The sequence below is a fragment of the Daldinia decipiens genome, assembly GCF_022478715.1.
Source record: "Daldinia decipiens strain CBS 113046 unplaced genomic scaffold F4813scaffold_58, whole genome shotgun sequence".
In the NCBI taxonomy this organism is placed as follows: Eukaryota; Fungi; Ascomycota; class Sordariomycetes; order Xylariales; family Hypoxylaceae; genus Daldinia; species Daldinia decipiens.
In genome coordinates, this window is record NW_026054601.1 from 22,126 (window position 1) to 36,257 (window position 14,132).

General features: G+C 46.9%; 6 protein-coding genes across 6 annotated transcripts; 4 read left to right on the forward strand and 2 right to left on the reverse strand.

Annotated features, from left to right (window-relative positions):
* The first annotated feature begins 1,057 nt into the window (after nucleotides 1–1,057).
* Nucleotides 1,058–2,909, forward strand: F4813DRAFT_288670 (uncharacterized protein). The gene has a single exon (XM_049240593.1). The coding sequence runs from the start codon at nucleotides 1,396–1,398 to the stop codon at nucleotides 2,734–2,736; it is 1,341 nt and encodes a 446-aa protein (XP_049094791.1). The 5' UTR covers nucleotides 1,058–1,395; the 3' UTR covers nucleotides 2,737–2,909.
* A 264-nt stretch (nucleotides 2,910–3,173) lies between these two features.
* F4813DRAFT_383700 (uncharacterized protein) lies at nucleotides 3,174–4,057 on the forward strand (the record flags this gene model as incomplete). Its single annotated transcript, XM_049245973.1, has 4 exons — nucleotides 3,174–3,394; nucleotides 3,450–3,567; nucleotides 3,636–3,734; nucleotides 3,824–4,057. The coding sequence occupies 4 exons, from the start codon at nucleotides 3,174–3,176 to the stop codon at nucleotides 4,055–4,057; spliced, it is 672 nt and encodes a 223-aa protein (XP_049094792.1).
* A 280-nt stretch (nucleotides 4,058–4,337) lies between these two features.
* On the reverse strand, nucleotides 4,338–7,622 carry F4813DRAFT_394276 (uncharacterized protein; the record flags this gene model as incomplete). Its single annotated transcript, XM_049247536.1, has 5 exons — nucleotides 4,338–5,764; nucleotides 5,829–5,983; nucleotides 6,046–6,203; nucleotides 6,286–7,132; nucleotides 7,186–7,622. The coding sequence occupies 5 exons, from the start codon at nucleotides 7,620–7,622 to the stop codon at nucleotides 4,338–4,340; spliced, it is 3,024 nt and encodes a 1,007-aa protein (XP_049094793.1).
* A 700-nt stretch (nucleotides 7,623–8,322) lies between these two features.
* F4813DRAFT_394277 (major facilitator superfamily domain-containing protein) lies at nucleotides 8,323–10,063 on the reverse strand (the record flags this gene model as incomplete). The annotated part of the gene is made up of 6 exons (XM_049247537.1): nucleotides 8,323–8,708; nucleotides 8,765–9,138; nucleotides 9,190–9,336; nucleotides 9,397–9,616; nucleotides 9,674–9,869; nucleotides 9,923–10,063. 6 exons carry the CDS (start codon nucleotides 10,061–10,063, stop codon nucleotides 8,323–8,325), a joined length of 1,464 nt encoding a protein of 487 aa, XP_049094794.1.
* A 505-nt stretch (nucleotides 10,064–10,568) lies between these two features.
* Nucleotides 10,569–12,459, forward strand: F4813DRAFT_383703 (putative dimethylaniline monooxygenase; the record flags this gene model as incomplete). The annotated part of the gene is made up of 4 exons (XM_049245974.1): nucleotides 10,569–10,620; nucleotides 10,694–10,777; nucleotides 10,826–11,627; nucleotides 11,691–12,459. The coding sequence occupies 4 exons, from the start codon at nucleotides 10,569–10,571 to the stop codon at nucleotides 12,457–12,459; spliced, it is 1,707 nt and encodes a 568-aa protein (XP_049094795.1).
* A 755-nt stretch (nucleotides 12,460–13,214) lies between these two features.
* F4813DRAFT_383704 (uncharacterized protein) lies at nucleotides 13,215–13,889 on the forward strand (the record flags this gene model as incomplete). Its single annotated transcript, XM_049245975.1, has 1 exon — nucleotides 13,215–13,889. One exon carries the CDS (start codon nucleotides 13,215–13,217, stop codon nucleotides 13,887–13,889), a length of 675 nt encoding a protein of 224 aa, XP_049094796.1.
* Between the last annotated feature and the right edge of the window lie 243 nt (nucleotides 13,890–14,132).

Here is a 14,132-nt window from a genome sequence, read left to right on the forward strand (position 1 = left end):
GTCTTGAATCTAGCTGGAAAATCTAAGCAATTGATAATTACACAGTTACATTATTCATGATTGTTTCCAAGGTCATTCTATAAATGAGATTAGTTATTCCATGCCTTACGATGGAAATATTATCTACGCCGCAGAAGTTACTTATAACATTTACCTGGAAAACTAATAACTGTACTCGATCAAAGTTAACAATATTCAATACTTTTATTATATTACAACTTCTCACAATGTGTTATAAGAACTTCCATACATATGCGGGCTGTGGTTGCGAATGGGCTCCGCCCAAGGTTGTACACCTCCCAGATTCGCCCTGTTCGCCTCCTTACTCGGAAGTAATCGTTACTAAGCCTGGAAAATGCGCTCTGCATGCCAGAATAGGCTAAACTATTTATACATAATAGTCTAGCTCTGCTAACGAGGAACGCTGGTTTCTAACGATACAACTGCGTGAGGATGTTACCCAAGTTTAGGGACTTAGGGTTGAGTTCAAAGCTCTGCATCTAAATGGAACCACATTCTTTAAGAGATTATCGCACCACCTGTCCGGGTAGTGTTGATGGTCTTGATAGAAGAGTCAAGACGTGCTATATCCTTGGAGTTGGAGTTCTTAGGGTGCGGTTCTCGCTCATCATTAGTATTTTAGAATAGTACCCAATCTCAATAATTAATAGCTATTAGTAAAAGGCTTTTTTTGTCAACCACGTAAACAAAGACCAACTTGTCCTCAAAGTGAATGTACAAGAAGTAATTGATACTGAAAAAAAGAGCAGGGTAAGAGTGTTGAGATCGACTTGCTTAAGTACCTAATCTACCCAAGGCTATTGTTTTCTTGTTCAATACTCACCAGGAGCATAAGACTTAGCACTGAAAACTTGACGGGAATATCCCAAATCTTAGGAACTAATCATCCTACCAAATACAACTATTCTAAGTCCTAGGGAAATATTATCCTTCACCGCTCCTTGGTAATAGTATGGGACAGATATGATATGCCTAGCGTCATGTAATAGGTTGGTGTTTCTGCTTTTTCTTTCCGGATCAACGCCTCAAGCCACCGCTCGTATATCCTAGTACATAAACTCACCCTTTTGTAATAGAAATACGCAAAAATATGAGATTTTTTTACGCCATTGCGTTTGTAGCTCGTCCGAGCTAGCCCCTTATGAAGATTTATGAGCACAATAATAAGCCAATGTGAGCTGAATTCGTTACCGTCCAATCAGCTTGCCCACCCCCCTTAATAGGCAATACTCCGAACTACCTAGGCTACCTACATTAGGGCGTTGACTGTGCCAAAACCTGAAAACTATAGTACATATAGGTATCAATCATTCTTAAACCATAACACAGGTCATTTTATCTCTTTTAAATTCTCATTTATACGTTATATTTCAAATGATGCTTCTCAGAGAGCCCATCTCAGTCAATATGAGCAAGGAGATCACCGTCCACACGTCTTCTCTCTTCGACTCGAAGCAGAAACGCTTCCTTTCGGACCTGTCCATCTTGATTGACGTCAACACTGGTTTAATAACAAGGGTGTATAAGCGGGACGGACTGGTCGATGATGCATCGCAACCGAACACAATTGATCTCCGAGGCCTGACTGTTCTCCCGGGCCTCGTCGACGCTCATACTCATATATTTCTGCATGCATACTCCGAGGTATCTTCCTTGAACCAGATGCGCGATGAGAGCTTCGTCGAAAGGGTAGTGAGAGCTACGAATCACGCCAGAGCAGCTTTGATGGCCGGTTACACCACCTACCGTGATTTAGGTACGGAAGGTTTAAGAGATGCCGACGTGAGCTTTAGAGATACCATTAACCGTGGCATCATCCCCGGGCCTCGCATGTTCGTGGCGACGGAATGCATCGCTTCTAGCGGGGGCTATGAAATACGGGTGGAGAATGGCCTCCCTGGAGTCGGCCAGACTACGCCTCGAATATCAGACCCCGCGGATGGCGTCGATGGTGTTAGAGCAGCTGTCCGTCGGTGCTTGGGGGCTGGTGCTGATATCATTAAGTTCTATGCCGACTATAGGAAGCGAGCATTAAGGTATCCAAAGCCCAGCTGGGCAGGCGAGAAAGACATTGCCTTTCCTCCGTCCGACGACGTTATCACCGGGCAAAGAAACCCGAACATCATCCAATTCACTCAAGAAGAGATGAACGCGATGGTGATAGAGGCAAAACGCTCGGGCGCTCCCATTTGCGCTCATGCGCAGAGCCCCGATGCTGTCGTAATGGCGGCCAAGGCGGGTGTCACATCTATCGAGCACGGCTACATGCCTAGCGAAGAACCTCTAAAGGCAATGAAAGAGAACAACACTATCTTCGTGCCAACACTAGCAGTCTATCAGATTTCATTAGGGGACGGTGATGCAATGAAAGCTATCTTCAAGCACATTAAAGCTGCCTTCGATCGGGGAATCAAGCTCGCTGCTGGCGGTGATACGGGCGCCTTCGCGCATGGCGAGAACGCTCTTGAACTAGAACTGATGGCGAAGGCGGGTATACCCGTCCTCGATGTCTTACAAGCAGCGACATTACACGGCTGGGAGGCATGCGGTGGAGATCTTTGTGGTAGAAGGTTTGGGCTGCTGGATAAAGGATTTGCAGCTGATATCATTGCTGTTGATGGCAATCCGACCGAGGACTTCAGTGCGCTGAGGAGGGTAAAGTTTGTTATGAAAGACGGGGTTGTGTATAAGGAGGAGTACAAGGGCTTGTCCTAGAACTGAGTACCTACGTATAATAAGTACGCTACCTAATATATGCCACTAAAATTAGTAGCCTGCTAGTCTTCATCAGCGCTAGAAACCTTCTATGCTTCAACGCCCTAGGCTAGCTAGCTCCTTGTTTTGACAGCGGGATTTAATCGAGACTTATTAAACACTCAAATAAATCCCACGATGTTCTCCTCGCAAATAATGATTTTTCAAGTTTATATAACTTCACAACAACTTCACAACAATAATTAATTACCCAATATAGCTTAGCCAACCTGAAGAGGTAACTGGCATAGTGCAATGTAACAGTATAAATTTCTTGATTTGACTATATTAGAACCAACAATCTAACTATGTTAAACCCCTCTGACCTTATTCTTGTTAACCCAAACATTGCTTTAACTATTACCTATTTCATATTGTTCGTCAGACTTGCCATCGAAATGAAAATCATCATCACAGGCGCCACAGGCTTCGTCGGAAGCGAGGTGGTCCGACAGGCGATTGCAGATGAGGGGATCACGCAAGCATTCGTCCTCACTCGCAAGCCGCTACCCGAGGACCTCTCAAAGAGTACGAAACTAACCATAATCGAACACAAGGACTTTTCCACCTATCCGCCTGAGCTTTTAGCGCAGCTCGCCGGCGCAGAGGGTTGCGTTTGGTAAGTTTCAAAACAAGTACCGCCAAGAGCCCCGAATGACTTACACGTGGCAAAGGGCCATCGGGGGCCGCGCCACGCAGTTTCCGGACGTGGAGACGGCACGGAAAGTCTCGGTCGACTACACCCTCGCTGCGGCGAAAGCCTTTAGCGAGCTGGCGTCGAAGCTGCCGGAGGTTAGTGAGCTTGCTTACTACGTTAATGGACTAGACTGACTGATTAAAAAAAAAAATTTTAAAAAAAGGGGTCCCAAAAATTCCGATTCGTCTTTTGTAGCGGGAAGTTTGCCGAGTGGGATCAGAACAAGAACTTGAAGATGATGAAGGGTACTCGGCTTATCAAGGTAAAAGCTCAATAACTCATAACTATAGAGAATCCCTAGTTCACAGTGACTTGCTTAGTGGCCGTGAAGTCTAACAGCGAATATTCTAGGGACAAGTCGAGAAAGGTCTTTTCGATATCGCGGAGGCCAACGAGGATACGATCGAGGTTTGGGCCGTGCGACCCGGTGGAATCGTGAAAAAGTACGCCGGGCTGATAAACGCACTTACTGCTAACACGAGCGGGTTCATTGCGGTGGATCATCTTGCCAGGGCTATGCTGAAGATCGTGCTTAATGGTCACGCAAATCGGATTATCGAAGCTAATGAACTGTTGAAGATCTGATTCCGTTCGCGTGTCGCGGATATTGTCTTGGATGGGCTTCCTAGATTGTGACGTGCTCGTGGTCAGCGGCTGAGTGTTACCCCTGAGCAAGACATGACACTGTAGGAAGAGGATGTATATTAATCTAAACCACCCCTTTTATTCATTCATGCACTATTTTAGTATTTACCTCTTATGTTACGAGAAAGATCCCATATTAATGGAGAGATAGATGACAGAATAATAAAGACACCACGACACCACGACACCACGACACCACGACAGTCAGACTAGAACGCCCTTAAGATTCCTCTAGCACGACACCAATCTCTTTTATAGCATGCAACGCATCGGCCGACAACTTATCACGCTCCTTCTTCACCTCACCCATTCTTGGCTCCCAGTATTCCTCTATAAACCTACTCAGTGGCCAATCCATCTCTTGTAGCTTTGCCTCGAACTCCTCCATTAAAGCGTCCAACTGTTTTGCTAGATATCGGTCTTCCTCTCGTATTTCTTCAATCTCTGCTGGCTCCATGAGAATGAGCAACCCTTGCTCAATTATCCCTTGGAAGGAGGACATTCTGTAGCTACAACAGGTGTGCTTCATACCAAGCTCGTCAAATGTTATGACGCGGATCAAGCCCAATATTACCACACTTTTATTATAGCCAATCGTTCCTCCCTCGGTCACTTTTTGCCAATGTGGTATTATTGTAGGGGGACCAGTGCCGTAAACTTCAAAAACCGCACGCGCGTACTTCGAAGCTGAAGTACACCCGCTAAGAGTGCAATAGCAGAGACAAGGATCTGCGTATTCGTCTTGAAGAAGCTTTGCGAATCGAGGTTGGATTTCCGTGGATAATTTCATATTTGTATTTATTAAAAGGCATGATGCTTGACCTAAATCATACAAGGCTTTATGTATAGTTGGGTGAATTGGCGCTAGACCTTCTGGATTCGATGCGAAGGTATAACGCCCAGGGATAGGAATCGGCGTATGGAGGTCGGCGCCGTGATCTTCAAACCAGCAGACCAGCTCTAAACAGGAAGCTAAACCATGATAGTAGTATGATAGAGTCATTAATGGGGTGTATCCAGAAAATATTGTATCTGTCCCGTGAAACCCGGCGTCAAATAACATTTGGGCTATAGAGGCATTGCAACTGAGCCAATGGTAGACCGGGCGGACTTTTGGGATGTGGTAGATGTCAGGTATTGGTACTTGTTGTTGCCTGAGAGCTTTGACAACATCGAATGCCTTGTCGCCAAAGTCAAGGGTTTCATCCTCCTTCAGTCTAAGCTTGTCGATTATCTCGGCTGGAAGGTTTTGCAGTGCAAGCTTCAATAATCCGGTTTGTAGCTGTGCGAGATATGTGACTATAATCTGTATCACCTCCCATCTTTCATGAAGATCCCATATTATCGATTCCTCAATGATCGCATCAGCATCAAGTAACAACCGGACGGAATCCGGTTCGTCTAGCATTACTGCGTATGACAGAGCAGTATTTCCATTAGTATCTTCCGCATTAATTATATATTTTATTGCCCAGCCGGCGGATTTGATCAGAGTCGAGATGCCTCTAGGCCAGTTGGCAGCTAAATGGAATGCTGTTTGGCCCTCCCTAGTACGCTCGAATATCAGAGAAGGGTCGGTACGAAGGCGAACGAAGCTAGATTCTGAGCGAAGCAGCACTTCATATAAGAATTCAGCGCAACTGAAGTCTAAGGTAGGTTAATGGTAATGAGTATCGCGTAAGATAAACCGGGGATGGTCTAAGGGCCTTACTGTCATATAGGCTAGGGTTATTCAAGGATAAGAATCTGAGGATCTTATCGGGGTTGTAGTTTTCACCGACGGTAGCCTCCGCATCTACTAACTCATTGATCATATGGGTCCTTATATTTAGAGTAGTATGATGGATTATGGTGTATAGAGGCGTGCTAGGGTATTCGTTAGCTAATGTCCTGAGGTCCTTTACACTTTTTAAGCCAGTGAACTTTACTTCCCAAACTTGTCAACATCATTGATCGGTGCTCCCATAAGAACTAAAGCCTTTAGGAACTGCAATAGGATAGTTGATAATTCTTCATCCCCTGCTAATTTTTCTTCTCTTACTAATTTCAACCGACTAAGATACCAGTAAGTTGATGGTAGGGTCTCCTAAGCTTTCAAATTATAGTGAGTAGGTCATCTATAGCAAGATCCCACGAGTATTTTCAGATGGCCGATTGGTTCAACGTACATGTATCAAGTTATGTCCATATTCATTTACATCCGTCGGCCACCCCATACCGTTTGCAAATATATGTTGGAGTTCAACTAAGTAATTTTGACAGGCTCTTCCTAGTTCCTGTGTAGTGCTTATATTCTTAAAGAGAAAACCGATTCTCATTTTTGATATAATCCTAAACGCAGGAGCGCTGTTTGGTACAGTGGCTCGAAGCGTGAGATTGCGGTGTATTTGGCAACTTCGAGCCCACGCCAGTGGAGAGTATTCGATTTGCCATGTCCAGATAACTTGGTGTCGGAAAGCTTGAAACCTCATAGAGAAAGTCCGCTTCTTCTTATTGGTAAACGAATATAGGCAATCTTTTTTATGTCGCGTACTGGAATACCCGTGCCGCGCTTTTGGGCAGTCGCAGAGACCAGCTCTTCCAGACATCACTGAAGATGGTGTCCTCATAGCGCTTCTATCTTGGTAAGATTTTTTCATGCTATGTGTATCCAATGCTACTCGGTTTTCGACTGAAGGACCTGCTGTCTGTGCCGTATTCTGGGTTTGTACCATTTGGATAATCCGTTCTAGTTGATAAGTAATAATTGACGTCTGTCTTTCTTGCCCCTGTTCAAAGTTATCCGACAGGCTGTGTAGACTAGCTGCCATGGAATTTATCATATTACTCTCGGTCTTCTGAATACTTCGCTGGAATGAATCCCCTAGCTGGTCGACACTATCACGTATCGTGCTGGTCACTGCATTGTTGGCATCTGAGATAGAAGATTGAAGTTGTCTAGCTACGGAGTCGACAGCTGTAGTAACTTGCGCAAATTCGAGAACCATAGTACATCTCATGTCTCGAGTAAGGTCGCTCCATAGCAAAACAAATTAGTAAAGAAGGATAGATGCAAATCCGGGACTTACAGATTAACCAATTGCAAGTACCCGAGCAATCTAGCATTGAACTCTTGAAGCTGAAATCGACAATCATCAAACTTCCCTTTGTCAAATGGATATTTCAAATCGTGAAGGAGTTTCCGGCCGCGTCCTTTGAAGGTCTGACCAGGCTTCGAGCCGGTGTACTTAGCATTCATCTGCTTAAAATCTCGTAGGCAGGCGTCGCAAGCATCTCGGCATTTTTGCAACGAAGTAGTGATATCTCCATTAGGACTCTGTGACCCAGTAGTTCGATTTTCAATAAGGCTGAGTAATGATTCAAGCTCTTGGGCATGTTGCGTCAATTTGACGAGATCTGTATCTTGAGATTTATAGTCTTTACAGTATTGAATTAATCCGCCCGAGACTGTAAGGCCAAGCGAAACAAGACCGGCAACGCCAGTCGCGATGGAGAAAGGATCCATTGATATGGATGCGCCCTGGGGGACAGGGGAGAGTCCAAACCGAAGAGAAAGGCCTATGGTAAAATCAGACAGGGGATCCCTCCTTTAAAAATCATAATTCAAACCATCTCACCACATGATTCGTGGATCGTGAAGCTGATTGGGCGTACATCGCTGGCTCTACGACCTATCAGAGCTTCTATAAAACATGCCGTGTAACGTTGGGCTGAATAAAGTATCAACGAAGGTTCTGGTAAAAATGCCTAACAGCACTATGTACTGCCTCGTAGAGAGCCTGCTCCTACGGTCGGCTGTGCATCCCCCTTTATGAAATCGGCTATAACCGTGTCCTTGATTCCTAATGTACCAACCTTTTATGATGGTGACATGAAGTAAGTATTTCCCACGCACTTTTCTAGTATCAGATACACCATGGGTGTAAGATATTTAGCTCGGGGTTACCTGTATTGAGATAGTAGTTTAGCTTCGGTCTTTGTAAGTATGTGCTTAGTTATATTTGCCCTAGAATGCCGGCAAGTCTAGCGAGAAGAATGTATATTATTCAGGGTCTCTTTGGCTTCGTGCATAGATCTGCGAGGTAATGTGACGCTGATGATAGGGACCGGATAATACTATATTCATCGACCTGGATGTTCTATATGAATACCAATTATAGCCTTAAATATATCCAAGGCTACAGCACTTTCGAATAGACATCGCTTCATTCATCTGCTTTTTTGTTCTCTCCACCATTTCCACCTCCCATTGCGTCTACTTTCTCCAATTGAGTCAACGCTGTTTCGGCGGTTGGCTTTTGGGACGCATTATAGTATCTAAACCAGGGCATAAAGAAACTAACCAACAGCGCCACGCCAGCGAATGGAATACCAATCGCGAACGTAGACCGCAATGCGCTGCTGTAACCCTGCACGATACCTCCCTGGCTCGCTCTAGGAAAACTCGCAATTGCTTCACTATTCGCACCAGCGGAGAAAACTACAAGTGGGTTGATATCAGGGACGAACTGGCGGAGCGCCTTCATAAGCTCTTTTTGAAAGACTGCTTGCGCTGCGGGAAGTATGAAAGCGCTGCTCAGTGATTGCGAAACTCGAGGGAGTGTTAGCACGTTGAAAACCGGACAAGCAAGCGGATAGGAGACATACAAATGATGATAGGTGTGGCTGTCGACACATCCTTTGTCTGCACCACGACTTGCGATAGCATAAGCGGAATGGTGAGGCAAAAGCCAACTCCAATTCCGAGTATGATCTGAAATCCAATCCATCGGCCTGCGCTAGACTGCTCGTCAAGTAGCATGAACAAACCCGACCCAACAGCCGCAATCGCAGGTCCCAATATTAGAAATGGGTTGTGAATGCCGGTGGTGGTAATAATACCACCGACAGCAATCTGAGTAATAGTCAAGCTTAGGATAACCGGGATGAGCCGTACACCAGAAGAGACAGCCGAAACACCACGCACTGCCTGGAAATAGATAGGGAGCCAGTAAAGAGCAAGGTTGAAACAGCGTGCAATGCTAAGATCATGTCAGTCTACAGGTCTCGCTCTGGGGGATATGATGGCTTACAAGAACTCAAAAACAGCGCCAGGAACGTCCATCTGCAGGAATTTTTCCTTTGTAGTCGCCGGTGTTGGCGATGCAGCTTTTGGAGGTCGAAATGCAAAGAGCATGGCTATGGCGGCGATACCTCCACAAGGTAAGTTGATGTAGAAGCTAGGTCAATATTAGACCGTCTACGCATACGTACGATACTACACGATGAGATTCTCTTACCACCAGCGCCAAGTCACGTTCTGTGTAAACGCGCCCCCAATCAACGGTCCTACTACCGAGGCGACGGCAAAGGTAGCAGAGAGCGAACTCGTCATGGCCGGCCTTATTCGCGGTCTCGAAGATAGAGAAATGATGATGAAGCATCCCGCAAAGGTGCCAGCGCAGCCCGTGCCCGTGATGGCCCGCCCGGCGATAAAAGCACTGCTGTTTGGTGCGAGTGCTTCTGATTCTTAGCATGCTGCGTATGATAGAAGTTGGCGCGTAGGTAGGCACTTACCGCAAACTAGACTGCCTACCTCGAAGATGAGGATGCTTGAAAGGAAGACGAGCTTCACGGGAAAATACTTGTACGCTTTCCCCCGTACCGACTGTGTGGCTGCCATAGGAAAGAATATGGCCGAGCCGTACCAGCCAACATCTTCGAGGCTGTGGAATTCGTTGGTGATAGAAGGGATTGCGGTGGTGATGATAGTCTGGCAGGAATTAGAGGGCTAAAAGTTGAGTAAGTCATGTCATCTTCACATACAGTATCTAGGGATGCGAGGAAGATGCTAAGAACAAGAGCAGCGACGATAGCTGCCAGATGTAGGCCGCCCGGGTATTCATGCTCCTCGATGGTTTGGAATTGGTCGGCCTCGCCATCTTCGACAACTACTTTCTTGGACATGGTAAGAGAAACCAGCAAGGCAATGTTTTCTTTGGTGAAGTGTAAGTATTCTACTACCGCACCTCATTGGTCCAGTGTAGGTTGAAAACCCTCCCTGTCTTACGAAAGGTAAGCAGCGTATCTCTTCGATGAAGATGTCGAGGCAACGGATTCATCAGTCTTCGAAGCTCCTGCGCCTTGTCGGAGATCACATGAGCTGAAGGACTTACACATCTCAGTTGAAACTCATTTTGTAAGTCATCCAGCTTATGCCGTGTGTAATGGTAAATGGCTGGTTGTGTTGGCACCAAAAAGCCAACGTGTAACAAGACTTGAAGGAAGGGATAGATTTACTAATATCTATTTTTGTTGATTGGTAGAAACTACCAAGGTAGATAAGCTATTATCGACTTGCAGATGGTTGGTTTGTGCTTTTTTCAAACAATGGGAATATCCAGTTCATCCCAAGTCATTCCCGTCACAACCGCCCCCAGCCTCGGACTTATTTCACATACACTTCGTCACTATGCTGCCCGCAGAGGCTGCTACCAGCTTCGACGTCATCGTCGTAGGCGCAGGTTTGTTCCTAATTCTGATCCGTGTAATACGACGACTAACGACTCTCTCTAGGCCTTACCGGAATCATTGCAGCCCAGCGTCTGCTTCAAGCACATCCCGAGACACGGCTAGCAATTCTGGAGCGCGACTACTGCGTGGGAGGAGTATGGAGTGAGCGTACGGGATCTGAAACCTCGATCCGTGCTATTTTCTGACATTCTATAGGACGAATCTATCCTAGCTTTTGGACACAATGGACACACGGCGTTGCCGAGTTCTCCGACATGCCTATGGAACGGCCACCGGTTGAAGATTGTATGTATGACTTGTTCCGTGCCAAATATACAACAAAGTATCTTGAAGATTATGTCCACAACATGAGCCACGCCGGACAGACGTTGCGAGATAGAATACAGTTCAACACTCACGTCGAGTCCATCAAGAAGGTCAATGGCCAATGGGAAATCCTGTGCGTTGGCACGATTAGCAAGTCTCGGCGATCAATCTTCTCCTCGAGACTCATGATGGCAAATGGCCAATGTTCGGTCCCCAATATACCCAACTTCCCTGGAAAGGAGCATTTCCGTGGGAAGATCATCCACTCGATCGACTTTGGCCAATGCGACGTCGTCCAAGATAAGTCGATCCAGCATGTTGCTGTTATTGGCGCGGGCAAGTCGGCTGCCGATATGGTGTATGAGGCAGTCAAGGCGGGCAAAACCGTATCGTGGATTATTCGCGAAACCGGAAACGGCTCGCTTGGAGCTGCAGCCTTCGCGCCTATCGACTTGCCCACGCCGTACAAAAACGGAGGCGAAGCATTGCAGGCAAGGATCATGGCATCGTTACAGCCATGTTACCTGACTCCTCACCGATCGTGGTGGACATGGCTTCTCCACAGCACCAACCTGGGCGCGAAGCTCGTCAGTAAGATCTTTTCACTTCTGGATAAATCAGTCCGAGAATATGCTGGTTATCGGGAGAGAAAGAGTGACAAAGGGTTTGAAAAGCTAGAATACGACAATGAGTGAGTTTATTGCATAGTAGTTGCTGCTTAATTCAACCCATGGCAGATGCTAACATTTCCAAGTATAATCTGGCAGAACGGAACCGCTGGAGGCTGTCACTTCGCAGATTTCTGGCCCCTTGTCGCGGAGAAGGTCTATGTATATCGCAGCGACGTGAAGCTTCTGGACGGAAACGAACTGTATCTCAACGACGAGAACGGCACTCATTTCCCTTGCGATGCTGTCCTGTGCGGCACAGGCTGGAAAGGCGGACTTGGCATGTTCGGAAACCATACGCTCATGGAGCTAGGATTGCCATATCCCAAGGATATTGAGCCACAAGAGGTAACTGCGAAGTGGGAGAAGCTCGTCGGCAAGGCAGACGAGCAGGTCCTCAGGCGGTTCGTCATGCTCAGAAATCCGCCAAAGCACTACCATAAGTATGAACCACGAACGCCTTATCGACTTTATCACACGATGGCTCCTGTACACGACGACTCGATTCTCTTCATGAACCACGTAGTTGCCGGGGCGAAACTATTCGCAGCCGAGGCACAGGCTATCTGGGCAGTAGCCTACTGGGACAAGGCGTTTCCGCTCCCCTCCGTAGCAGAGCGGGAAGAGGACATCGCGCACATGATTGCCTGGAACAAGCGGCGTTATCTGTCGAACGGCGAGCTTGGAAATTTTGCTGCCTTTGATAGCATTCCGTATGTAGATAGGCTGTTTGACGAGATCGGCGTTACGTCGCATCGAAAGAAGGGCTGGCTGGGAAATATGTTCGCTCCCATCATGCCGGCTGACCTGGGCAAGGTGTGGCACGAGTATCTCGCACGACAAGCCAAGGGGTAGACTCCAGCTTGTTAAACCGAAAATAGTACTCATCTCGGTTTGCTTAGTTGCTCAATATATTACTTATTTAGTTATTGTTATACACGCCCACTTTGCTGGTGGTGGTGGTGCTGGTGGTGGATAAGTGTGCTTCGGTGAGCACCACAAGCCTTTTGACTGGAACCTATGTCTCATCAAAATGGAGAGTCGAGAAAAGCCTCAGTGGCGTTTGTCATGTAAAGCTCGGGCCATTATGCCCCATGCCTCCTTTCCTTCTACATACGCCAATGGCCTTGTGTCCTAAATTAAGCTTAGACCTGGTATGAAAATAGAATCTCGCAGCATCCGTATATGTGAGTTTTACGATACGCCTCAGACACTTTATGGGATACCTACCTACACACAACAGCATGTTGGAGCAAGGTCTAACTGACAAGTTCCGCCAACGTCGTGCTTCGACGCCAAGCAACCAAGGAATGCTCTGGACCACGTGCAGGTTGGGCTGCCCGTCTAGCTGTACTACGTTACAGTGCCTGCGCAATCCTCCTTCCAGCAGGATGTAATTATGCCTATATAGGGAAGTCTAATCGCCAACGTCTCTGGCACGGGACCGTCTCTCGCACGGGACCCTTTGTCTTAGGTAGAAAACAAATACCAGGTCCTCCCACGATGAGGCTCACGTTTGTGTTCTCCAACTTCTTCAGCTACCACCTCATCGCTCTCTTTAAATCGACATTTCTAGATTAAAACTTGGCGCAATGGCTCGTTCGTTCAGCATGAGGTTGTGCGTAGGGTCTCTGCTTACGGTAGCCGGTGCCGTGTGCGCCAGCGTGCCATCTCTAAAGGCGCCGGCATGTTCCGCTGGGAAGGGCACTGTTCAATATAACAAATCCGTACCTGATGAGGCCAGCTTCCCGAAGACTCAGGTCGATATCTGCTACGATGATACTTCAATCCATGCAACTTTCACCGCATTTGAGGAGGTGAACTATTATTTCAACGAAAGCCAGACAACTAACGACGCTATCTGGGCGTACGAAGTAATGGAGGGTTTCATCTATCGCGGGACCAACGACCCGCAGACTTACCTAGAGTTCGAAGTCAGCCCGAACAACGTCACTTTCCAGGCCTGGATCTACAACAGGTCTAAGGTGCGCGCGGCCGGCGCCCCGATGGACACTTCTTTCTTGACCCAGCCGGTGGTCGACGGCCTGACAGCCGAGACGACGCTGGACAAGGAGGCGCAAACCTGGGTTTCGACGGCCAAGATCCCGCTCGGACTCTTCAACGTTGACGACGGACAGGCGAAGGGGACGTCGTGGAGGATGAACTTCTTCCGCACCGTCGTAGCGCCGGACACGTTCCCGGACCAGTTACTTGGTGCGTGGAGTCCGACTAACGAGTCGAATTTTCACATGACGCCTTTCTTCGGGCATGTCGATTTCATTTAATATAACTATTACATACGCTTAGTTTATAATAGAAATATTAATCTCAACGCGAATCGAGAAACCTACATATTCTTCTCCTTTTCTCGTGAATTAGTTGGAACGTGCTGATACACCGAAGACAGAGTTTGCTTGAAATTGACCCAACTAAATTATACCTCTACTTCTGGAACCGAGCTTTTAATAAAGTGGTTTAAGCCATTTCATTTATAATAGTTTGACTCCTTACTTCTAAATAAAGCTACA

Coding starts and splice junctions, on each gene's coding strand:
- F4813DRAFT_288670 (XM_049240593.1), top strand. CDS start 1,396: ATGATGCTTCTCAGAGAGCCCATCTCAGTCAATATGAGCAAGGAGATC.